This window comes from Gymnodraco acuticeps, unplaced genomic scaffold, assembly GCF_902827175.1.
Source record: "Gymnodraco acuticeps unplaced genomic scaffold, fGymAcu1.1, whole genome shotgun sequence".
In the NCBI taxonomy this organism is placed as follows: domain Eukaryota; kingdom Metazoa; phylum Chordata; class Actinopteri; order Perciformes; family Bathydraconidae; genus Gymnodraco; species Gymnodraco acuticeps.
This window is the reverse complement of record NW_022990285.1, coordinates 138,502-163,731: the sequence shown is the minus strand read 5'-3', so window position 1 is coordinate 163,731 and position 25,230 is coordinate 138,502. Positions and strand designations below refer to the sequence as shown.

The 25,230-nt window shown below is 39.4% G+C and overlaps 2 protein-coding genes and 1 long non-coding RNA gene across 13 annotated transcripts; 2 read left to right on the top strand and 1 right to left on the bottom strand.

Annotated features, from left to right (window-relative positions):
• Nucleotides 1–279: 279 nt before the first annotated feature.
• LOC117549722 lies at nt 280–24,983 on the bottom strand. 11 transcript variants are annotated; one of them, XM_034221796.1, is made up of 15 exons: nt 24,849–24,983; nt 23,814–23,964; nt 16,226–16,382; nt 13,392–13,584; nt 12,152–12,242; nt 11,414–11,539; nt 10,530–10,655; nt 10,134–10,253; nt 9,892–9,996; nt 7,522–8,678; nt 7,214–7,255; nt 6,031–6,141; nt 5,437–5,547; nt 4,958–5,068; nt 280–1,491 (listed from the first exon to the last, which is right to left on the bottom strand). In XM_034221796.1, the coding sequence occupies exons 10-15, from the start codon at nt 8,420–8,422 to the stop codon at nt 1,484–1,486; spliced, it is 1,284 nt and encodes a 427-aa protein (XP_034077687.1). In that variant the 5' UTR covers nt 8,423–8,678; nt 9,892–9,996; nt 10,134–10,253; nt 10,530–10,655; nt 11,414–11,539; nt 12,152–12,242; nt 13,392–13,584; nt 16,226–16,382; nt 23,814–23,964; nt 24,849–24,983; the 3' UTR covers nt 280–1,483. The 11 variants fall into 11 exon arrangements, 9 of the variants coding, with proteins under 9 accessions (XP_034077687.1, XP_034077685.1, XP_034077686.1 ...); XM_034221794.1 differs by having other exon boundaries at nt 12,152–12,236; XM_034221795.1 differs by having other exon boundaries at nt 12,152–12,236; nt 16,226–16,376.
• LOC117549728 lies at nt 18,456–19,777 on the top strand. The gene is made up of 4 exons (XM_034221810.1): nt 18,456–18,569; nt 18,716–18,956; nt 19,107–19,383; nt 19,730–19,777. The coding sequence occupies exons 1-4, from the start codon at nt 18,476–18,478 to the stop codon at nt 19,775–19,777; spliced, it is 660 nt and encodes a 219-aa protein (XP_034077701.1). The 5' UTR covers nt 18,456–18,475.
• LOC117549724 lies at nt 20,768–21,297 on the top strand. The gene is made up of 3 exons (XR_004569527.1): nt 20,768–20,818; nt 20,955–21,126; nt 21,221–21,297. It is a non-coding gene; the product is annotated as an uncharacterized LOC117549724 (long non-coding RNA).
• Nucleotides 24,984–25,230: the final 247 nt, after the last annotated feature.

Below are 25,230 nucleotides of genomic sequence, written 5' to 3'. Positions count from 1 at the left end.
TCACAACAACATGATACAGACACAGATACAACAGCGACTGTATTCGCCATGACACAGACAGTCTGTGTTTTGTTCATGTTTAACTTTTGTCCAGTTTCTGAACAGATATGAGGAGCTGTGAGCTCTGAGTGCTAACAGCTAACGGCTGAGGTTTTGGTTTTCTGATCCAATGTCAGGCTGAGATCCTCACCGCTGATTGGCTACCGCGAGAACGCGTCACACGAATTTGACGCTAGAATTGAAAAAATTGATTAAAGAGACTCTCGTACACAACCACACACACTTTTGCATTTCAAAGTATTGCTTGTTCATACAGTTGAATGTTTGAGCTTCACTGTGCCCTGCTGAATGATGTATGTGCAGAGTTGGACCCTTGAAGGCTATTTCTTCTGCTCTGAAATGGAATATATTTGTTGCATATTAATAGATTTTTTTATTTGTTTCGGATTTGTGCATGGGAGAAGTAGTAGATAGGAAACATACCCAACACTAATTATTAATAATAATAATAATTAATATAAACTCTCTTCAACATTCTTTTAATGCAATAAACATTTATTTCAAAATTATTATGTTTTTCTGTATTGTTTTAACAAAATGTACAAGTTCAGAAAATATCCGAAGACTCAAAACAAAAAAAAGGCCTAACATCAGCCTAACATTGAAAGTAGTTTCCAATGGTTTTATACCAATTTCCTTGTTTTTCTGTATTGTAAATGTACAACTTCAGAACATATCCAAAGACAGAAAAAAGGGCTAACATCAGCCTAACATTGAAAGTATTTTCAAATAGTTTTATACCAATTTCCTTATGTTTTTCTGTATTGTTTAAACAAAATGTACAACTTCAGAACATATCCGAAGCCAAAAAAAAAAGGGCCTAAGATCAGCCTAACATTGGTGTAAAACCATTGGCAAATACTTTCAATGTTAGGCCTTTTTTTGTAGTCTTCGGATATGTTCTGCAGTTGTACATTTTGTTTAAACAATACAGAAAAACATAAGGAAATTGGTATAAAACCATTGGAAAATACTTTCAATTTTTATGTTTTTCTGTATTGTTTAAACAAAACATACAACTTCAGAACATATCCAAAGACAAAAAAAAGGCCTAACATCAGCCTAACATTGAAAGTAGTTTCCAATGGTTTTATACCAATTTCCTTATGTTTTTCTATATTGTTTAAACAAAACATACAACTTCAGAACATATCCAAAGACAATAAAAAAAGGCCTAACATCAGCCTAACATTGAAAGTATTTTCAAATGGTTTCATACCAATTTCCTTCGGAGAGCAGATATTCTATTTTTGATGTAATACTTAACACCTCTCCAGTCCCTATTTGATAGGGCTTGTCGTTCAGCAGAGATGCAATCCTCACAGGCCTCTTTTCCTGGAACCTGATTCATAAATATCCATCTTCTCAAGTGTCGTTCCACAGCAGCAATTTCCTCAGATGTCCAGATGCGCTTCACAACCATTTATTTCCCTAGGTGGACATTAAAGAACATGTTATAGGTTTAAGAAGCCTAAAAGTCAGTATCATACAGTTATGAATCTCTCTCAGGTTTACCACAAGGTGAGTTTCTGTTTATTTCCTGCTTCTTTACACATACTCTCTCCAGTACAGGTTAGCTCTGAGTGTTAACGATGCTAATGTAAACACAGACCATATTACTTCCAGAACACGTCTCACATTCATTGATCCATAGCAAGAATTGATGAGGCACTGTCAGATAATAAATTAAATGAATTGCTAGCATGAATATATGTCATATGGTTTACAGCAGGCATCCTCAAAGTCCGGATTCCGGTCCGGATCCGGACCGAACCACAACTGTCTCTGGACTCTGAGCAAATTATACTTTTCATATGTATTATCTGTGTTATCTTTGAGACAACGCAACGAGTCAAAATTCTCCGCCATGTCCACTACAAACAGCGCTCTGCATGTATGACTGTTCCACTGTCTGTGTGTGTCTGTCAACGCATTGGTCCAATCACATTCAGCATCCCGTCAGCATTTTTTCCCGCCACCAACAGTCTGCGAATCAGAGGCACAGTAGGGCGGGTCTTCGCGGAATGCGGGTGGGAAAAATGCGTGTGTGTTTAAAAAAAAAAAATGTCAGAGCGAGAGTTAACAGCTCATCTAGTTGCATCTGTACTGTAGCTAGTAGCCTAGTTTCACCTAATGGGGACCCCGGGGTGGCAACTGCCACCCTAACAATAGGCCTTTCCACCCCAGCTGCCACCCCAGTTGGCAGCTTTGTTTTGAAAGAAAAGTTGTGGCTCATCGGACATTTATGAGAGAAAGTCTCTAATGTCCGAGTGCAAGTGAATGCAGCACAAGACGCACGTCTTGTAACCCCTCCCCCGGCCCTGGCGCGAGCGTAGAAATATGATTGGCGGCGATTTCGTTTGAACGGTACGGCGCAAAACGAGAAGCATTCGGACCCAAGTACTGAAGGAATGAGGTATTTGCGGTCTACACTGACAGAGAAGAGACTGTCAAGTTCGGCTGTACTCAGCATTGAATCAAAAAGCTGTTGATCTTAATCAGTCTGTGAGGCGTTTTGCTGAACAAAATGGTAATCGCCGCATTCAGCTGTAATAGACAGGTCAACTTGATGCTCTGCTCACGGATGAGCATACAAAACTGTTAAGATGATGACCTTACGTATGTAAATATATATTTTTCTTTGAGGGGGTCTGCCCCCAAAAAACTGTTTTAAGTCTTGAGAACATCAAATAAGACGGTGTGTAAAACTACACTGCCCAGCCAAAAGAAAGTAACCACTTTGATTTAACTAGGCCAGTAGGTAAGGCAAGGCAAGGCAAGGCAAGTTTATTTATATAGCACTTTTACACACAAGGCAATTCAAAGTGCTTTACAAAAAATGAAAGAGATTAAGAAAATGGCATTTAAAATCAGTCATTAAAAAGAAAAGCTAATAAAATAAACATTAAAAGAAAAAATACATGGATAAAAGTTACAGTGCTGTCAATTAAACATTAAAAGAAAAAAGTACATGGATAAAAGTTACAGTGCAGTCTAAGATATGAATAGTTCAATTAAAAGCAGCGACAAAAAGAAAAGTCTTCAGCCTGGATTTAAAAGTAGTAAGAGTTGCAGCGGACCTGCAGGTTTCTGGGAGTTTGTTCCAGATATTTGGAGCATAATAACTGAACGCTGCTTCTCCATGTTTAGTTCTGACTCTGGGGACAGAAAGCTGACCAGTCCCTGAAGACCTGAGAGATCTGGATGGTTCATAATTTAGCAGGAGGTCAGAAATGTATTTTGGGCCTAAACCATTTAGTGCTTTATAAACCAGCAGCAGTATTTTGAAATCTATTCTTTGACACACAGGAAGCCAGTGTAAAGACTTCAGAACTGGAGTGATGTGATCCACTTTCTTAGTGTTAGTGAGGACTCGAGCAGCAGCGTTCTGAATCAGCTGCAGCTTCCTAATAGATTTTTTAGTGAGACCTGTGAAGACACCATTGCAGTAGTCGAGTCTACTGAAGATAAAAGCATGGACAAGTTTTTCCAAATCCTGCTGTGACATTAGTCTTTTAATCCTAGATATATTCTTTAGGTGATAGTAGGCTGATTTAGTAACAGTTTTAATGTGACTGTTGAAACTCAGGTCAGAGTCCATGACTACACCTAGATTTCTGGCTTTATCTGTTGTTTTGAACATTGCACACTGAAGCTCAGCGCTAACTTTTATACGTTCTGCCTTGGCTCCAAAAACCATTACCTCAGTTTTATCTTTGTTTAATTGGAGAAAGTTCTGACACATCCAGTCATTGATTTGTTCAATGCACTTACTCAGTGTTTGAATTGGAGCATAGTCTCCTGGTGAAATTGTTACGTAAATTTGTGTGTCATCTGCATAGCTATGGTAACTTATTTTGTTGTTCTTCATTATCTGAGCCAGTGGTAGCATGTAGATGTTAAAGAGAAGAGGCCCCAAGATGGAGCCTTGAGGAACCCCACATGTCATATTTGTCAACTCAGATGTGTATTTACCTATAGAAACAAAGTTGTTTCTGTCCTTTAAGTAGGATTCAAACCAATTCAGAACTGTTTCCGAAAGTCCCACCCAGTTCTCCAGTCGGTCTAGTAATATGCTGTGGTCAACAGTGGTAAGGACTTTCCACTGGATAATAACTGGGTATAAAGAATGCATGACTGAAGTGATGGAGACCATGTTGAAGGCAAACAAAAAGAGGAAATAACAGGTCAAATCAAGCAAATCCCCCTCTCAGATTCCACATCAACCAGAAGAACATAAAGACTGGCTGGTGATTTGATTAATCAGCTTTGTGATGAAATAGAAAATGCACAGTGCATTTCCTTAGCTGTGGGTGAGTCCACTGACACCACTGACAATGCTCAGTTGCTGGTGTTTGTGAGTTGTTATGATGAGGCAAAGGGGGAGTTTGTTGAAGATGTGTTGGGCCTGACGAACCTCAGTGGACACACAAGGGGGCAAGACATTTATAAAGCACTAATGGGAATGCTGAATGAAAGAGGGTGCAGCTGCCTTTATTCATAACTGTGCAGCTCTTACACTGCAACTCTGAGGGGTCAAGCACAGACACAATAACAATGAAAACTGCTGCATACAGATTATTTTTGTTTTTGCAACCTCGTGTTAAGAATCTTGTTACAATTGTTTAAAAGTTTGAATGACCGTAATAAACGGACCTTTGTCTTATTAAAAAAAATAGTTTGGACCCTTAAGATTTGTATTTGAGTACCCCTGGTTTACAGTATTGTTATCAGAATTAGAAAATAAAAGGTATTTTTCATGAAATGTTTGATTTGTCAAACTATAAAAAAGGGATTTATTTAAACGGATGCTGATTCATCACTCTGCGTTATCCTCTTTTCAACCTATTAAACAGGGAAACAATCTAACCCTCATTGTAGTCACTTTTCATCTCACCTCTCTTTTTAGCTGACTTCTGGTGTTTCGTCAGGACCTTTCTTGTACTATCTGGAAGGGATGACATGCTGGCCTCACCTTCAGACTCTTCAGTGTCTTGTATTACGGCATCTGGATAAAGAAAACATTTGATAGAAATATATTAAAGAGAGACACGGAGACTTTAAATATGAAGTAGTTCTTTGTAAAAGTCATAGGATCAAGATCATTGTCATTGTTGGTGCTAGTTATTTGTTCACCCCATGACAGAATTATTGTTTTCTAATAAGAAGTATAGCTTGATTGATAATGTCAGATGGTCCTTTACTTATAATCAAAATATAGTAATATCTTTATTTGGTTTGAGTTTTGATTCATTTGGTTATGGTTTCAGTTAATTCTTTCTAGAAAGTGAACATCATGGTGATCAGTGTCATAGCTAGACTTGATGAGGCACTGTCAGAGAATAAATTAAATACATTTCTAGCATGAATATATACCTCTTTTTTTAGCCGACTTCTGGTGTTTCGTCAGGACCTTTCTTGTACTATCTTGAAGGGATGACATGCTGGCCTCACCTTCAGACTCTTCAGTGTCTTGTATTACGGCATCTGGATAAAGAAAACATTTGATAGAAATATATTAAAGAGAGACACGGAGACTTTAAATATGAAGTAGTTCTTTGTAAAAGTCATAGGATCAAGATCATTGTTGGTGCTAGTTATTTGTTAACCCCATGACAGAATTTGTGTTTTCTAATAAGAAGTATAGCTTGATTGATAATGTCAGATGGTCCTTTACTTATAATCAAAATATAGTAGTATCTTTATTTGGTTTGAGTTTTGATTCATTTGGTTATGGTTTCTATATATTCAGCATATTTAGTTACAGTGCTAACATGAAGTACTCAATATAAATGTTGGTAAAAAAAAACTAAATTGAGATCATCTTGCTATTTTCTGATGAGTAAATGCATTTTTGTACTTTTCAGGTAATTATTTCTAGAAAGTGAACATCATGGTGATCAGTGTCAGAGCTAGACTTGAGGCACTGTCAGAGAATACATTAAATGATTTTCTAGCATGAATATATACCTCTTTTTTTAGCCGACTTCTGGTGTTTCGTCAGGACCTTTCTTGTACTATCTTGAAGGGATGACATGCTGGCCTCACCTTCAGACTCTTCAGCTTCCTGCATACTGGCATCTAGGTACAGAAAATCGTTTTTACAGACAAGAGATATGGACTCAAAATATGCAGTAGCTGTCAGTAAAAGAGGACAAATTAGGATAAATATCATGCATATTATCTTCTGTCATTGTGAAAGCAATCAAATTGCCATGATCAAGACTATTTGGTTTATCAAACATGACTTTTTCATCTTGATTTAGCTTACATTGTTCCATGATATACTGGTCAACTATGCAGGATATAATCCTCCCTCCTTTTTCAGACTCGGACTAGCCCTCAAAATAGTAGTGCAAAACCAAGCGGCAAACTCTGGGGCAGAGCCGGGAGGCCAATAAGGAAGTGCCACAAAATGCAGTTAATCTATTGGCCGATAGGGGATGACTGCAGAAAGGAGCAATATTCATAGACCCCCATGTTAAAATGCCCAACTTTACAGCAGAAAAAAAACATGTTTCTACCCCTGGATGCAATACAAATTATTCGGGATATAGTTAGATTCCACCTTAATGATTATTAATTGTTGAGTGAAGTGTTTTATAACGCAACCCTTTTATTTATATTAGGTCTTAAACTTCTTGCATAAATTAGGGCGTAGTCACGTTGATGGACAGGTATGTGCCTCACTGTCAGCTAACAGCAACTTGTCCACTCTGCTAGGCTACAACGTTAGCTAGTTGTAGTTACTGTACTTGACCCTTTAGCCGTGTTCGTGGTGAGTGTGCCTTTTAGGGAATGTTGTTACAAATACCAGACAATTAAAATGTCGTGCTGTGCTGTGGAGCTAGCCCCCTGCGGCTCCGTTAGCTCCGGGTGGCGGAGTCCCGCGTTATAACTGGAGATCAAGGAATGCAGCAAAACATGGACTTGGTTCGTATATATAATATGTCTATGTGCAAAACCCAGAGATGGCAGGTTTTGAATACGGCAACGTATACCCCATATTTGTTTATGTCAAATCAATTCTCAAGTTTCAAATGATAAATGCCGTATTAAACTAGCCGTCAGGTAATGCACTGCAGTGGACTGGTTCTGCATTAAATGGTGTGTGTTGTTGTGTTGTGTGTTTTGTTATAATAGCTTAACATACCTTCCATGTCCTCTTGGGAACAGCCATCCATGTCAACAGTTTCTGAAATGATAGAAAATGAACTAATGAGTTGAAAAGCTGAACATTTGTGATATACCTATGAATATCAACTGATTGGAAAAGTAATACATAAACAGCTCACCTAAGGATACAAATAGTTGGAATAAAATATTGTAGTTACATTTTAAAAACAAACTCCAAAAACGAAAATGTATTTTTATTCTGAAAGAGTATGATTTAAAGGTTGACAATGATGTCCCGTTTTAAATTGTATTTAAAAAAAACAAAATATATATTGGATATTATACCGTTCACATCAATGTGGATCTCATCCAGATTCATCCCTTTGTATTCGCCTATTCGTCCCTGTTCCAATGCCAGCAGAACCTTGCTTATTTTAGCAAGCTGGAGGGTTCCTTCTGGAAGGCGGTAGTGCTTTCGGTGGACTTCGATGTTATGCCCAAGGAAATCTGCTAACTGGTCAAGTTCTGTTGTCTTGAGATTCAGAACGGTTGAAAGAGTAGCAATGTGTTTCCTGAGTTTCGTTGAGGTCAGCGCTTTTGGATTCTTGATATCTTTACATTCACGCACAAACTGCCTCAAGCAATCAGAACCCCTGAGGTGATGGACAGAATTTGGCAACGCAAACAAGAAGACGTTTTCTTTGAGTACCCCACATTCTTCTCGCTTTTGAATCAGAGTGTCAAGTGATTCCCTCATCAGCGGGGTGAGGAGTACTGGAACTTTTCTTCCTCTCTTTCCAACTATGGTTATCCGGACAAAATGGTTGCAAAGCTTCTGCTCTAGTGTGGTTAGTGCCAAGTTTACATCCTCATGCGTTTCCGATAAGTCTCTGGATAAATACGCTGAAACAGCCATTCTGGATACTTCTCCTTCTCTCCGGCGGTTGAAGAGGATCACTTGAGCCAGGGTGACTTTGGCCAAGTCTTTCCAGTTAGACGGCGATACCTCTTCTTTTAGGTCCTTCACGCATTCAAGCTGTTTCTCAGATAAATGAGAATGAAGATGTTGGACGTCTTTTGTGAATGGAAGGAGTTGAGGAGAGTTCCACTTGGGCTGTTCAAGTTGAGTTAGCGCTTGGCTTGCAATGTCAAATTTCCAACTTTCTCTGTATAGCTGCGCAAATTCCTCAGCATCTTTGGCAGTTTCTTTATCGTTGGACTTCATCCCTTCAGACTTGAGGAACATGGCCAATGAAAGCAAGCTGTGCCCAACTTTGCGGGCAAGAGATGGACATTGATATTTGCCAGTGTCATCACTAAAACCAGCGAGGCATCTTGCAGCATTTACAACATCGACATACCTGTCAGGCTTAATAAGTTCTTTGATTGTCTTCTTCACGGTCGTAACTTCTTTAGCTGCCAGCAACAGTCGACCCAGCTCCCTCAGTTTTTGTCGGATGTGTTGAAGTTGGCTGGTTACCCTCTCATTTTTCTTGAACAATCTGTAACCAAACTGTAGAATAAATCTGTCTTCCTTCACAGCAATCGTAATCTTGTCTTGATGCATATGACTTAAGAACTTCCAGTACGCGTCACTAAATCCATCTGGAGCTGGTTCAGCAAAAGCACATAATGCTTGGACTCTTGATCTGCCTTTAGACCTATTACCTTTGGGTTTGAATTTGCAGGATTGAAAATGGCGCCACAAATCCTTCCTTGAAAACAAACCATAGCAATAGATACAATGCATACATTCTTTTCCATTGGTATTTCTGCGGGGTTGCTTGTACGGAATCAGTTTTCCTTCTCCGTCCTCCAAAACTTGACTGTTGTGTGCAAAGTTCCCTTTATTTCTGATGAAATCTAATTGCAGTCGTCTTTCCTTGGACTTTATTGGGAAACTCATTGCTTTTGCAACTTCTACTTTATCGTTGTGTTTACGTACCAGGTGTCTGGACATTTTTTGAACTTGTAGTTCACAATAATAGCAGTGGTGTTTTTTATTATATTTTCTTGATCCATCCTCTGTCTTCATTACTGCATTCACAAATACGGCCGGCTCGTTATCAGGGGGCATTGAGTAATTTGCTTTGTTTGTTGTATGTGACTGTTCCATGTTCCCTTTAGTTACTGCTCTGCAATGTGAAATGTTTTTGCTTTCCCTGGATGACTGACTGGACTTCTTGGTAATTGGTATTTCAATGCTGCCTCACTGTCTGTGCTTTCTCTTTCTCTGGGACTTGGAACATATTCTTCTTCGCTATCTGCCGTAGATACATCTGACCCTGCAAGATCCGTTTGAATCTTGAGAACAAAAAACATAGTTAATACTCGCCCTCAAAATTATTGTTTATTATAGCTTGAACTGACTACACTTGTTATCATTAATTCATATTAGGAAGGGTTGGCTGAAATTCAGAATACTTTGAGTTGAAGTCATTTTACAGATTTCAATATTCTATTAAATGTTATCATAACTGATTGGATGTGTCAAATTCAGATGAAAGCTTAAAAGACAACAACCAGTAACACATCTTTAAAGACACTTTCGGAATTAGTATTGAAAACATTGAACATAATTACAACTTAAATGTAAGCACGACCTAAAATGCATTGTCAATATGCATGCCTGGCACTCTAATAAGTGAAACTGTTGTTGATTTTGGTTGGTGCTACCCTTTAAGTGACAACATGGAAGAGTAAAAAGTGGCTTACTGGACGGCAACAGGCTCTTCTCTGCCTGAGGGGAGCTCTTTCAGACTTTGAGGTCGAAGGGCACTCCGAATCTTGATCACTCGAAAAATCTGAAACTCTATCCATCTGCAAAACAAAAAAGATTTGTCATTGAATACTTATTTATTTATGTTTGCATTCCAATACAATCAACTGTAAAGGGAGGACCTTTGAAACAGTGCAGAGAACAAAAATGAACTTGCATTCAAAGTATCTGAGCCTACCAGAACACCTTCTGTTATCCTGAGCTTCGGATTGCGTTCATCACAGTTTGGAATAAAATCTTCATCCTCTTCATCAGTGTCAGGATAATCCACTAGAGAGTACCCTCTGACAGTAAAAAGCTATATAGAAATAAACACAAAACAGTATGCCTTAAAATAGTAAATAAGTCATATATTGACATTAATAGGTTGCCTTCTGTAAAATGTGTTTCTGTAACAGCACTTTCGGTTAAAACAAATTGCACGGCATGCTCTAATACAGGGGTCTCAAAATGTAATACATAAATCTGTCCATATTTTTCATATCTTTAAAATTACTTGAAATCATTACCGAAGAAAAGTAGATTAACAGACAAAAAAACTGATTGTGGAGACAGCTCTATATTACTGAATTACCTTGGTAGAAGAACGGTCTGTTGTGGATGTTTTGAGGGAAGACAACTCTTTGAGGGAAGTCAACTCTAAGGGGAAGCTCTCCTCCTCAACTGCCTCTGGATAATACTGCTCATTCGTCACCTGGAACTTAGATAAAACAAGAATGCAATAAGAAGATAGTACACATTTATGTTGAGTTGCCACAGTTAGCTAAATAAAAAACTGTTTCTGAAACTAGATTTGGATCAAAGCAAAGTCCTGGCATTATTCATTACTGTGGTCTGAACATATCATAAAGGGGTTGCAATGGATTGCATTAAAAGTATCCCTTTCAAACATGCACAGGCTCAGAGGGTGTAGAATGATGCCTACAACAACTTGAGTTTAGAGACTAAAAGGTGTTGCACAAATATTTAGAAATCACTTCAAGCTAAAACCAAACGGGAGGGCCCCATGAGGACAAGACTAGAAACAAGTGTGTGTGACAGGTTTCTGTAACAAGTCCCATCAAGGCTAAGGTAAACGATCACCGTTTGAAACATGCTTATGCTCAAATAGTATAAACATATGCCTACAACAACTTGAGTTTAGAGACTAAAAGGTGTTGCACAAATATTTAGAAATCACTTCAAGCTAAAACCAAATGGGAGGGCCCCATGAGGACAAGACTGGAAACAAGTGTGTGTGACAGGTTTCTGTAACAAGTCCCACCTAGGCTAGTCTAAAAATATGAAACCAATTCAGTTTCCTCAGTCAGATCGTTCCAAATCACCCAATTAGAAACGGGATTAAAGCTGTATCAGAAAAAGAGATCGGAAAAAAAGTTCCTGTCTTGGTATGGGGACTACATAGTGAAAGGCACAACATAATGAGATTGTGGAGACAGCTCTATATTACTGAATTACCTTGGTAGAAGAACGGTCTGTTGTGGATGTTTTGAGGGAAGACAACTCTTTGAGGGAAGTCAACTCTAAGGGGAAGCTCTCCTCCTCAACTGCCTCTGGATAATACTGCTCATTCGTCACCTGGAACTTAGATAAAACAAGAATGCACTAAGAAGATAGTAAAAATTAAGTTGAGATATTCATGAGTTGCCACAGTTAGCTAAATAAAAAACTGTTTCTGAAACTAGATTTGGATCAAAGCAAAGTCCTGGCATTATTCATTACTGTGGTCTGAACATATCATAAAGGGGTTGCAATGGATTGCATTAAAATTACCCCTTTCAAACATGCACAGGCTCAGAGGGTGTAGAATGATGCCTACAACAACTTGAGTTTAGAGACTAAAAGGTGTTGCACAAATATTTAGAAATCACTTCAAGCTAAAACTAAACGGGAGGGCCCCATGAGGACAAGACTAGAAACAAGTGTGTGTGACAGGTTTCTGTAACAAGTCCCACCAAGGAGATCCGATTCCTGTCTTGGTATGGGGACTACATTTCCCTTTGTTTTTTATATTTCTGTATTAAATAATTGTCTTTTATTGTGATTGTAGTAATGTGTTTTTATTACATGTACAGCACTTTGGCTCGAACAAAAATCGCTTTTAAATGTGCTATTATAAATAAAACTTGATTTGATTTGATAGTGAAAGGCACAACATAATGAGATTGTGGAGACAGCTCTATATTACTGAATTACCTCGGTAGAAGAACGGTCTGTTGTGGATGTTTTGGGGGAAGCTCTCCTCCTCAACTGCCTCTGGATAATACTGCTCAGTCGTCAACTGCAACTTAGAAAAAACAAGAATGCACTAAGAAGATAGTAAACATTTATGTTGAGATAACCCGCTGCTGCAGATACACGCTTTACAACATCAGGAGGATACGTCCCCTCCTGACCCAGAAAGCCACGCAGGTTCTGGTCCAGGCTCTCGTCATCTCATGCCTAGACTACTGCAACTCCCTCCTGGCTGGTCTACCTGCATGTGCCATCCGACCTCTGCAGCTCATCCAGAATGCAGCGGCTCGTCTGGTCTTCAACCTTCCCAAATGTTCCCACACCACGCCGCTCCTCCGCTCCCTTCACTGGCTTCCAGTAACTGCTAGAATCCACTTCAAGACAATGGTACTTGCGTACCATGCTGCGAATGGATCTGGCCCTTCCTACATCCAGGACATGGTTAAACCGTACACCCCAGCACGTGCACTCTGCTCTGCATCAGCCAAACAGCTCGCTGCACCCTCACTGCGAGGGGGACCCAAGTTCCCATCAGCAGAAACACGTGGGTTTGCTATCCTGGCTCCAAGATGGTGGAATGAGCTCCCCATTGACATCAGGACAGCAGAAAGCTTACACACCTTCCGGCGCAGACTGAAAACTCATCTCTTTCGACTCCACCTCGAGCAATATAATTACTAACAAAGAACTGCTAACAGAGCACTTATATACTAATAAAGGACTGGCTTATCTACAGCCAGTAGAGTAGCACTTGAAATGTTTGGCTCTATGAAACCTGATGTACTTATATGATTCTGTTTTCTTCAAGTTTGTATCTTGTTGGTCGAACGCACTTATTGTAAGTCGCTTTGGATAAAAACGTCAGCTAAATGCAATGTAATGTAATATTCATGAGCTGCAAACATTAGCTAACTGAAAAGCAAGCAAGGGCATGCAAGTTTTGTCAGGTGAAATCTGTCAAGTTCTGCATTTAATTAAATACATCATCAATTAAAGTGTCACTCCCCCACTTGCTCATAGAGGTAGCAGACCAAACGTATAGCAAATCTAATGAATTCTCCAATACCAGTATAATTTGCCACATCTGAACCATCTAAAATGACTTGTTAATCGAACAACAAATTAATTAGGTACTATAATTATATGGAGGGAAACAAAAACATGTGTTAAATCACGTGTTACTTTTGAGTTATATGTGTACCTGTTTGCGCCAAGGCCAGTCTGCATCCCCATAATTGTAGGATATTTCTTCCTCTGGGGCGATGTCTCTAAGGGCAAACAGGCAGAGATGTGGCATCCCATCAAGGACAATGGTTCTCATCTTGCAGTTGGGCGTTTTGTGGTCATCGTTTACAAGCCTACCCAGTGACTTGTCTTCAACCGATACATCCAGACTTAAATAAATAGAGATTGAATGTTAGTAGTAGAACTTGCATACTTGGGTTGGATATAGTGTGGAGCATTGTCAGTTACATTTAAAAGAAAATCATGAAGAAAAAAAGATTAGACAGACAAGGTCAGGTTCTATTAGGGCTTTACTATATTGGAAAAAACTGACATTGCGATATTTCTTTCCCCTGCGATATGAAAAAATACAGGAATTGAAGAACAATATTTTATTATTATTATTTTAACAATATTTAACCGGATGAACGATTTTAGTCACGGACTTCTGGATCTTAAGTTATCAGAGCAACAAGCTGAGCTAGCTCGGTTATCCTGCTGTGATCAGAGACCTGAACTACGAAGCCGGTTCAACATAACCTGGATATGTTTGAGTTACCCGGCTTACCTAATCCAAAACAAACGCGCTCTCGCTAAGCGGTCCTACGACGCTGGTTATCAACTCGTTAAGCCAGGGTTTCTCTGTCCGGCTGAGTGCGCGTTCACATGAAAGGGGCGGGGTTAGCAACATTTCACCAATCACAAACATGGACAAGCGTACTGACAGCGCAGCGTCATACTTCCTGAATGAAAAACTATAATATCAGACAAATATGAAGACGTTAAACTTTAAACACCCATGACTTAAACACTTTATCCAGGATCAAAGCCACATAGCTGCACCTGCAAGGTGAATACAGCTGGTAACAGAAAAAGTGTTTGAATGCGTACATTAACAGGTTTATGATATCACTGCCCCGTCTAAAACACGAGTGGATCTGACTTTCATTACATTTGACTCGAGTGTTTCGTCAACTTAATGTGTTGCTTAAAATAATACTTCTGCATACAGCATGTGAGACTGAGTGTTGCACGGCCAGATACGGCTCAGCTGACTCAGATAAGGAAATATATGATACATTATGATGTGATATGAATGATAATGGGACACATCGACGTCTGCACTCAGTACCGCGGACTATACTTAATGTTACTCTGATCCGGTTACTTATGTTGTGGCAGATATTTAAGTAAGCTTTCTTAACGCTAATGTTATAATTAGGGATGCACGATATTGGTTTTTTGAAACCGATACCGATACCGATAACTTCCTGCTTCTCAAGACCGATAACAAAAAAAAATGTACGCCACTAATTATTTTAACGCGATTAACGCATGTGTATTTTTTTTCTCGGCCGCCCCGTAGTTTCAGAGCGCATCGTGTTTAAAATACCATCTACAAGCTGATGCTGACAGCCCCGCTCCTGTCGCCCGCTTGTGGCAGACCACACTTCCACGCTCACCGGCAGGCACCGACTGGCCATCTGGAGGACCGGGAGGGTGTGTGTATGTGTGGCCCGAGCGAGCGAGAGAGAGACCTTACGTGCATTGTTGTTGTTAGCATCTGGTGCTAGCTAGCTGCGCTAACGGATATACGGAGCTGTTTAAATGAAAACAGAGGAGCGACATTTCGCCACAACTGCGCCGAGCACTTGACTTTATGCAGGAAGCCAGACAGTGGGACATTGTACGAAAAGTCAGCACACTCAGCACGGATAGTGCGCAACATGATTGCAGCATCCAGGCAGCTCCGGTTCGAGCATATGCCTTAGTTGCACATAGCTCCAACGCCCATACCACCGACGACATGTTTGTTTACTGTCCTGGCTTCACATCCGCACACCATTTACGTCACAGCCAGGCATGAGTTAGGGAGCGCTGGATTTGTGAAGAACTCCCCTCTTCCTAAACCACTAATACCACAGTACTGGCAAAACGGGAGGAGCCGAGTGAAAAACAAGCGCCCCTCATCCCAATCCACCCACACCGCAGTATTTTTTTTTTTTTTTTTTATCCAAAAAATATATTGTATATTATCGGGGCTATTAATACTGGTATCGGGTTTATCGGGATGACGTCATAATTCCTAATATCGGACCGATAATTATCGGGCCGATAATTATCGTGCATCCCTAGTTATAATAGTCAGATTGCTCTGAAGATGGAGGTGATATTCTATTCATTTTCACGTTCACACAGTCGGTGATTTTTGCCGGCCGTCTTTCCTGCAAAGGCAGTTCTTCTGTATTTCCTTTCTCCTATAATATGACTTGATCGCTTTAAACTCCGCACACCGAGCGCTAATTGGTCAGCAGGCAGTGCTTTCACTGAGTTGATCTCCTAACCTGCTCCGGACCAGGTTAGCCGCACAGCATAAGTTACCATGGAGATCTAGCCCAATAAGAAGAGAACCAGCGTCGTAGGACCGGAAACCCAGAGATTCCCCTGAAGTTAGCTCGCTAAGGGAAAATCCAGCTTCGTAGTACAGGCCTCTGATCAAGAATGATTGTGATTGGTGGTTTGCTGTGCATGCAGAGCCTGCATGTCACTCACTCAAATACCCCTGACATGAGAGCCGCGCAAGGTTTCCTTTTGTAGCAAGCAGCAAAAATAATTGTAACATGACGTGTTTGAGTTAATTTGCCTACTTAATATTGCACGTCCTGCGATGTGAATGCGCATAACGCGATTATCGTCACAACGCGATATATCGTGCAGCCCTAGAATCTATTATTGATTATTTTTATGTGAGATTCTAACTAGAGCAGTGCATTTTTACAACAGCAAACAATAGCATTTATTATGACTTACCACAAACATTTCGCATCCCATTTCAGATCAAACGGGAACGTTGCTTCTGTGTCACTGTAGTTTTTGGTGTTGACATCATCCTGGTTGTAAAGTTTGCCCCGGTACTCAAGCACAAACTCTCCTTTTGTGAAAACTTTAGCAGCAAACACACCTCGACCTTTAAAGTAAGAAGAAATCTTTATTACATGATTCACTTAAACATATTTTTTGTTTGAAGCCATTATATTGCAAGTTAAAAAAGGGAGATCTCAATGTGAATTGAGGTCAAATCTCAAGAGTTAACTTTAATGATATTGAAGACAACTTTGGAGAAAAGGGCAAGAACCCCTCAGCCTTCTTTCACCTTTCTATCAATAAGCCAATTCAAGTAATTCACAGCACTACAAAACTAAGATTTGCTCTTCTCCAACATAGTTTTCCATGCAAAAGTATCCAAAAGACTAAGAGCAACAGTGTGACATGCCAATGTACAAGTAGCACCTTCTTATGTTTGTAAAATAGAGAATATGCCTGTGTTAATCCATATTTAACCCAGCTAGAGCAGAATGAAATCAGATTAAACATGTATTTGAATACAAATAATTATTAATAAACTACAGCCATGTGGGAAGTTAGAATGCAAGGTTTACATATTCACCTGCTTCTGAGACACATGACATTAAAATTATTATCAAAAAAAAAGTTGTATTTAAAGGGGACCTATCATGCAAAATGCACCTTTGGACGTCTTGTATACATGAATATGTGTCCCCGGTGTTCCAGGGAACTCACCAAGTGTCAGAAAACATAACCCTCTCTATTTTCCTCCTTCGCCAAATCTCTAAAAAAGGGGCTGAAACGGATCTGAAAAAAACGGATCCAGATTTCAACACTTTCCTACGTCACAAAGAGACGTGCTCCGCTTATTGGTCAACTCTCCACCTATCAGGGGAATGAGCCACGGCCACGTGCATTGCCAAACCTCATATTCGCATATAGGCTATCGGCAGGCTAAATCAACTCCAGTCACATCTGTGTTTTTGTCTGCTCTTGCCAGGATGTCTAAGCGAGTTAAACTTTGTGCTGTTGTTGGCTGCAAGACTCGAGAAGGGGGACTGCATGCAATGCCATCAGTGGAAAAAGAAAATAATCTGTGGCTAGACTTCATTTTCAAGGGACATGTGCCAGAAGACCACGGCAGATTTATGTTTGTGTGTTCCAAACATTTTACCACGGACATGTTTATGAACTTCTCTCAAGTCCAACACGGATATGCCTCCAAGCTAATGCTAAACCCGGGATCAATACCAACCATCCGGGAGCAGGCCAGTGAGGACACATCCAATTTTGAAGCTGTAAGTTTTTATTTAGCGGTGTTTTTCCTGATAAAGCTATCTCTAGCTTGTAGCATGTAGCATGTAGCTTCGCCGTATCAATGTCGCCTCAAACCCAAATAGTAATCGGTTAGGTGTTTATATGTTTTTATATTGTACGCTCCGCAGTCTTTGCTTTGTCTTTTATTTTAATTATCAGGCATTTGCTAACATGTTCAGACATACTGCCATAATGGCGATCTGTGTGAAGGCTGTAAAGCCACGCCCTAGCCGATAACACAAGTATTTATTCTCCTATTTATTAGTATTTTGTATCTTCTAAAATCATATTGAGTAAGTTATAATAACAAACGTAACCTTCTGTAGGTAAGTGCCGTTTTTTCCAGCGTTATATGTAAAAGATGTTGTGATTGTAGTCTGTAAGAACGATCAGATCTGTAAGCTAAGCTACGCTAATGAGACATGCCGTTTTTTCGAGCGTTATATGTAAAAGCTTTTGTATGTTTACTTGTTTACGCACATGAATATAAATGGGGATGTGTTAGGATACAACAATGTGTGTATGTATGTGAGGGGGGACACACACCATGAGTAAAACAGAACTAAAGCCCCGTTGGTCTGTTGTTGTTGACGAGGCCTTACCTAGCAACAGGCTAATTAGTGGCTAGCACTCATTACAGTCAGTCTACTGAGCTCAGCCCCTCTCCAACACATCATCTGTATTGAGTCAGAAACACAGCATGCACGTTACGGTTCAAAACTAACTCAGATTGGAAAAGGCTAAGCAAAGAGCTTTGCTAAATAGAGAGTTTTAGCCCCCATCTTTTGGGATTTCAGACGATATTTATCCAAATAGTATTTTCTCATCCTGAATACTAAATTGAGATGATTTTGTTTTCTTCTTTACAGGCCACATGCTACCAGCAGATTACCTGTGATGACAGATTCTGCATGTCAGACTGACCCACCCAAGTACCGTACTGTTCGTACACAGCTATCCTCGAGGACTCTTGGTTCACATCGAAGTACAGGTTAGAAGCACGTTTTTCAAATGTTCTTTGGATACATCTTGACATTCTGATGTTGTAGCCTTTAATTTGTGTGCTTCTAATTGTTGTAAAATATTTTTGTTTTATCTTTTGTTTTGTTTTTAATGTCAAATACAATTATGTTACAGCTGTCCAGGCTAAAATTCCCTGCAGAAGCGTTGGTGTCGAAACACTTCCGTTGGAAGTGCCAGTGCCCTTTTTAACATCCACCCCCTTAAAGAGACCACCAAAGAGGCCCCGTGTGGATCTTGAAGAGGAATACGAAGATCCATTTGAGGGAAGCTCTTCTTTGGTGTTTTCCGAAGGCCAGGATGCAACTTATGATCCAGCAGAATCCATAACAAATGCTACAGAAACAACAGCCATGTCGTAAGTTACTGAAATATCACTATGTGTGAGTTTGTCTATGTATTGTATTTTTTGCTGTATATAATTCAAACATTGATAATAGGGAAACACCAAAGATCTCTAAAGCAACAATCTGTGTGATGGATCTTAACTTCTATTTTTTTGTTTTAGTGGTCAAGAACAAAACCCCCCCCAGACGATCAACACATACATCGTGTATGAGACCTGCCTCATGGAGCTTTTTGAATCATGTCCTGTGTGCAAGCGTGTGTGTGATGTACAAACCAGAAGGATCGGTACATTCATATCAGTGCAGCAGCTGTGCCCCCATTGTCAGTTTACAAGAAACTGGAATAGCCAGCCTGTTCTTGGGAGTACTCCAGTTGGAAACCTGCAGCTATCAGTTGCAACATATGTCAACGGAGCATCTTTCTACAAACTTTCAAAGGTAAATTAACTGCAGAAGATTGTTTTGCCAATGTTTGAAAATGCAAATGCATTGTTGAATAAGATAGGACAAGGTAACAATAACAAGAGTGAGAAAAGGTGGGAATAGGGCACTGTTAGGTAACGACCCATGCTAATATGTAAAGATCTTTTGGGAGGGTGGTGTGGAGAAAGAGAAGAGATGTGAAAGGGGCACTGTAGAGTAAGCACCCCAATGACATGTTCAGCTCTTTCCCTGTTTAAAAAAAGGGCAGCTCATTTGCACTTTCCAGGTTCTCCTCATTGACACATCTACAGGTGATCTTTGAGATTAAAATGTATTCTTGCGGTTTTCTTTCAACCATTAGGTCTTCAAAGCAATGAATATGCAGCTATGCAAATACAACACCTTCTGAAGGCATGCCAGGATGTTCATTGAGCCAGCGATTGTTTCTTACTGGCAAAAATCACAGGAAGGCATGCTACAGAAGCTCCATGCAGAGGAGAAAGTGATAGTTGGTGGTGATATGAGGGCTGACTCCCCAGGTATGTATTTTTTATATAATTCACATTTTACATTTCAGAAAGGGGTTTCACTATGTGTGATTTGTTCAATTAATGGTTCCTGAAAAACATATGCTAAACACTACAAGCAAAAATACAAATTCACCATCCGCAGAGAAAAGTAATTACTGTAAAACATATTTTCACAGGCCACTCTGCAAAGTTCGGAAGCTACACTATGATGGACCTGAAGAACAACAAAGTCGTTGACCTCCAGTTGGTTCAGGTAAGTGGGGTGAAATGAAATATCAATGTTTTTTTCTTTAACACTGTTTGCACGTTATATTTAAAATGTGTGTATCAATGGTTATTTGTATGTGTCATAACAGAGCAATGAGGTTGGTGGAAGCTACCACATGGAGTTAGAGGGCCTGAAAAGGAGTCTGGAGTTGTTAAAGGAATGTGGTGTGACTCTGGACTGTATTGTCACGGACAGACATCTGCAAATTCAGAAATTCCTAAGGGAAAGCAGCATCACCCAATTCTTTGATGTGTGGCACATAGAAAAAGGTATTTTTCTTTATATTAATTTCCATGTAAATAAATCGATTGTAAATACAATCATTATTTTATTTAGACACAAACCCGGCTTCCTACAATCACATTAGTATAATAATATTTTGAGTAAACTTGTATGTATATTAACTACATGTTAAATGTATTTATTAGGGATTTCTAAGCAACTGGAGAAGGCTGCAAAAAAGAAGGACTGCGAGGGTGGGTGAAGAGTATAAGAAACCACATATACTGGACTGCAGCAACCTCCACCACCGGGCCTGAGAGAGTGGCCAAATGGACTTCCATCCTGAACCACGTGCAGGATATCCACTCTCATGATGACCCCAAGTGCCTTCATCCACTGCGCATTGCGCAATACCAATGGATGGCTGCAGGTATGTTGTTCATAAACCATATTACATTAATCCTCTATAAATATTTGTAATGGACAACTATTGAATACAGGATGTTGTCAGACACAATCTATAAAGCATGACAATTCAAACATGACTTTGATTTTCAAATTCTTAGGAACGCCGGCCTTTCACAAGCTGGAGACAATTCTCTCAACCAAGAGGATTTTGAAAGCTGTGGCCAAACTCAGCCCACACCACCAGACTTCATCTTTGGAGTCATTCCATGCCGTCATCCTGCGCTTTGCTCCAAAGAATGTTGTGTTTCCATTTCTTGGAATGTTGTGCAGGTAAAATAAACCATAGTTACTTACTAATTAGTGACAATTTGTACATCCTTTGCTATTATTTACATTTTTTTTTTACTCATGGCGGAAATGAAAGACTGTACCTGGCAGCCCTGCACTACAATGAAAACGCTGAGCGTGCACAAGCCACTACATCCACTGGAAAGCCTCTGTATAAACTGCAGTTCCCAAAGGCCAGGAAGGGAGAATGCAGAGCAAAACCAGTAAAGACTGACCACACATTCCATAAGTGTTTAAAATATTTATTATACAACTATTTACAAATATAAAATAAATAAATTAAAAATAACTTTCAGTTTTGTACATGCATATACTAATCTAAACCACATTTTTTGCTGTGCTTTTTTTAACATTGCACAGGCTACGTGGCCAACTTGATGGACCTCATCTTCGACCAAGTCTTTGTGGACCCTGCACCATTCACACAGGAGCTTCTGAAGATACCCATCCCAGAGGACCTGTGTTCCCAATATGAGCGACCTGACAGGGAGGAGGTCATCTCCGGGTATGCTACTCGGTTCAATTTGGCTGCTGTCTGAACCCAACATAGATATTTCGCGGATCAGGAAACTCTCTGCGAATCCTGAGGACAACGCAGGCCGGAATCACCACTCTGATCCTGCGTCCAAGGAAGCCCCAGCACCAGCTCACAAAGCTTCTGTAGGCTAGATACCTGTGACGCCTGAAATCATTAAAAAATATATTTAGTGTCATTTATATATAATACAAGTACATTTAGTTTTTTTTTATGGGTTCAAAGAACCGTTCATTTTGACAATAAAGTTCAGAGTTGATATCAAATGTGTCGTGATTATTTATGTTTGGATGGGTAAAGAATATTCTGATTTCAAAAGCATAAGGTTGTGTGTGGACTTTTTTTGTCGTACACTTGGGTGTGTTATGCCATTGCTGTGTAATAATAGTATTAGTATATACATATATATAGTATATATAATAGTACATGTACAATGAAAGATTGCATAAAGCCATATACACCAGTATTTATTTCCATGAACAATATTAGCATTCGTTTTACAATTTCAGTCAAAACAAACAAACCACTCACTGCTCTATTTGCCTCAACTGTAGTCCACCATGTTCAGCTCTGTAAATATGCAATGCATTCTGCAGGGAGAACACATTCAGGCACACAGGCTCCAATCCAGGATGCTCCACCATACTGGTTACAGAGTCCTCAAGTTCCTGCATCCGTCTTGACACCTAGTGTGATAAAGATATATTGAATGACATGTGAAAAATGTATTCTCTAAACAGACAACTTAGTGAAGCTATCAAAAATGTTACCTGTGGTATCTCCATGCAGCACATTCTCCGTTCAGAAGGCATCGTGGCGCAATTTGCACATGTACACCTGTAGAAAGAAGTCAATAACTGAGCTTTTAAAAACACATGAAACTACACACATTGCTGACAACTGAGGTGTTGTTGGAGTTATACTTTTTATCACCCTAAGTTATTGAACTTTCCAACGGTTGTTGCACGATGTTGGAAGAAAAGGACTGTAAACTATTAATAAACGCAATGAGGCCATTGTATATATGCTGAAAATATGAATGTCTCCCTTTATAAATATGTATTGCTGTTTTTGCGTTACAAACTATAAGTTACAAACTGTACACATTGCATTCTTGCTAATTAGCCAACATATGAATGGAATAAGTAGCAAGCATCGTAACAGAGTAAAATAAATAGGGACAACAGCTTGTCAACTAACCATTCAGAAACGTCCTGCTGCAACCGAGATGTTTCCACCTCCACCAAAACCTCCGCTGCTTCAGGGTCAGTCTGGATCAAATTCATAATATGCTTGAACACATGCATTGCTCTGAGATGACATGTTTATTCCACACGTAATCACAGCAAGCATGGTAACGTGACTCTCGCCGGCGCATGCCCCGCTCTTCTGCAGGGGGGCGTGGTCAGCTGCTGCTCAGAATTTTCAAAGACAGGCTTGGAATAGAGCGAAAATGAGAGAAACGAGGCATGGCTAAAAAATGATCCGTTTGGTATTTTGAAAAATAAAATGTATAAATATACCTTATATAGGTATGGTCATACACTATATCATTTAAATATAGCATGATAGGTCTCCTTTAAATATAGAGGGATATGTTTAAATCACAACAACTGTTGTAAAAAAAAATGAAGACTACAAAATAATAAATAATAACCCAATTGTCCCTATAGATGTTTATATATTATGTATTCAGACTAATAACTTTTGGACTATAACAGTTATTGGGGTAACTATTTGTATTATTATACATGAACATGCTCAACTTCCATGTGGCCCATTGATATGATGCCCAGCCTGACCTTTGTGGAGATGTCTCTAACAGGCATATGGTGTTTCTTTTGTTTTAAAAACGTGCGTTATACTTTTGTAAGTGGCTTATTACAAAACCTTGAAGTATTGGATTTATCGATGAAGGAATGTTTAGAAAATGTTACCAAATATAACAACATTTGCTTTTTAATAATTGCATAGATTTTTGATTTAAATGATAATACTGCCAGTAAGAAGTAACTTTTTGGAGTTAAAATGAACAAAGGAAGCAATGTTGGGATTATGAATTAAGATATTGTGATTTAATTTGCACTATTTGCTTGTGTTCATTTAAAAACATAGAACATTTTAAGCACTTTACCTTTAAACTGGTCGATAAAATGCTCTTCGAGATCAGCCTTGTCAGTCCTCAACTTAATGTGCTGTTCAGCATCCTGTTGAGGACCAAGCCGTCTCTTTCTCACTGATCTCTGCATTGTTTGTTTTTTTTGTTTAATGGTCAGCCATCTCACCTGTTAGACAGAAGAACACTCTTTATTATTAAATCACACCCTGATCCTGTTCAGGATATTTCAATGTTTTCAGGCTCACAGCAGTGTCAGTAAGTTCATTTATTCTGAGGTTTAATACTAACCATTGTCACATAACTTATTGAAGCCAATAATATTCCAACTTAATTTATTAAGAAAAGTAATAGCTAGCTAACGTTCTCTGGCTAAAAAGGTAAAATATCCATTTATTTACACCACTTGTACAGAGAGAAGTGCCACATGACAGCCATAGGTGCACTAAAAGTTTTCGCTTGTACTGCATGATGTCCTGAGAAACTCCCTCTTGAGCTTCTCAACAGGGCATTCAAGCAGTTATTTTTCTGCAGCATCATTTGAATTGCATTGGTGCAAGTTTTAAACATGCATTTATATATATATATATTTTTTTCTTTTTAAAAACATATATATATACAAATATATATATATATATATACACATTATATTTATGAGGCTCTGAGACCAACTAGAGCAGATGCTCACATAATGCACAGTTGAAGCCTTAAATCCCCTCCCCCTTCTCCCTCCGATGCCAGAACGAGTTCTTCCCTCAACTCACTTTCACGGGTGTGCGGTGCCCCTCCCCCTCCCTCACGAAGATGCCCGAACCAATAACACAAGCTTAGCTTACTTCACCGTCAGGTCACTTTCACCGAATAAAAGTGATTAAAAACCACGCCGTATTTAACACTGAATAACACGTAGAATATACAGATAATGTCATGCAAAATTAAGTTTCGTCTTCGAGGCGAGACAAATCCTTTCATTCACAGGAGTTGCCGGAAATAAAACCTCTCCTGCCCACCGCAGCCTAACGTCACAGCCTCACCGACCAAATATAAACTTACCGTTTTCACTCACGGTAAAATGAGGCACCACAATATTTTCGTTTCTCCCTTAGTTAACTCCGTGAATACTGATGCTATCTAACTAGGCTACTTGTATGCTAAAAAAACGTGTTAAAAACGTGTGTTTAAACCTGGTTTAAACACAGATTGAGGCGGCAGCATTACAGACTCTGATTGGACGAACATCAGTGACGCAGATCCACCTTTAGCAAAAACCCAGCATCTGATTGGACGAAAGCCAGCAACACAGCATTTGATTTGTCAACAGACTCTGTGAGACGGCTAATGCAGCCACCTTGTAAAGTACGTGGTTCTGCTTGTTGTTGTACCGATTGTAGACACGGCGAAACATTAATACCTCAGCAGTGCCTCCGATATTTGT

Bases quoted from the DNA above. Each gene is read 5' to 3' on its own strand.
- LOC117549722 (XM_034221796.1), bottom strand. From the start codon at position 8,422: ATGTTCCTCAAGTCTGAAGGGATGAAGTCCAACGATAAAGAAACTGCC. The intron at 5,548-6,030 runs GTATATATTCAT...TTCTTTATCCAG, and splicing joins GAAGTCGGCTAAAAAAAGAG to ATGCCGTAATACAAGACACT. The intron at 5,069-5,436 runs GTATATATTCAT...TTCTTTATCCAG, and splicing joins GAAGTCGGCTAAAAAAAGAG to ATGCCGTAATACAAGACACT.
- LOC117549728 (XM_034221810.1), top strand. From the start codon at position 18,476: ATGACAGATTCTGCATGTCAGACTGACCCACCCAAGTACCGTACTGTT. The intron at 18,570-18,715 runs GTTAGAAGCACG...ATTATGTTACAG, and splicing joins TGGTTCACATCGAAGTACAG to CTGTCCAGGCTAAAATTCCC. The intron at 19,384-19,729 runs GTAAATTAACTG...TTCAACCATTAG, and splicing joins CTTTCTACAAACTTTCAAAG to GTCTTCAAAGCAATGAATAT.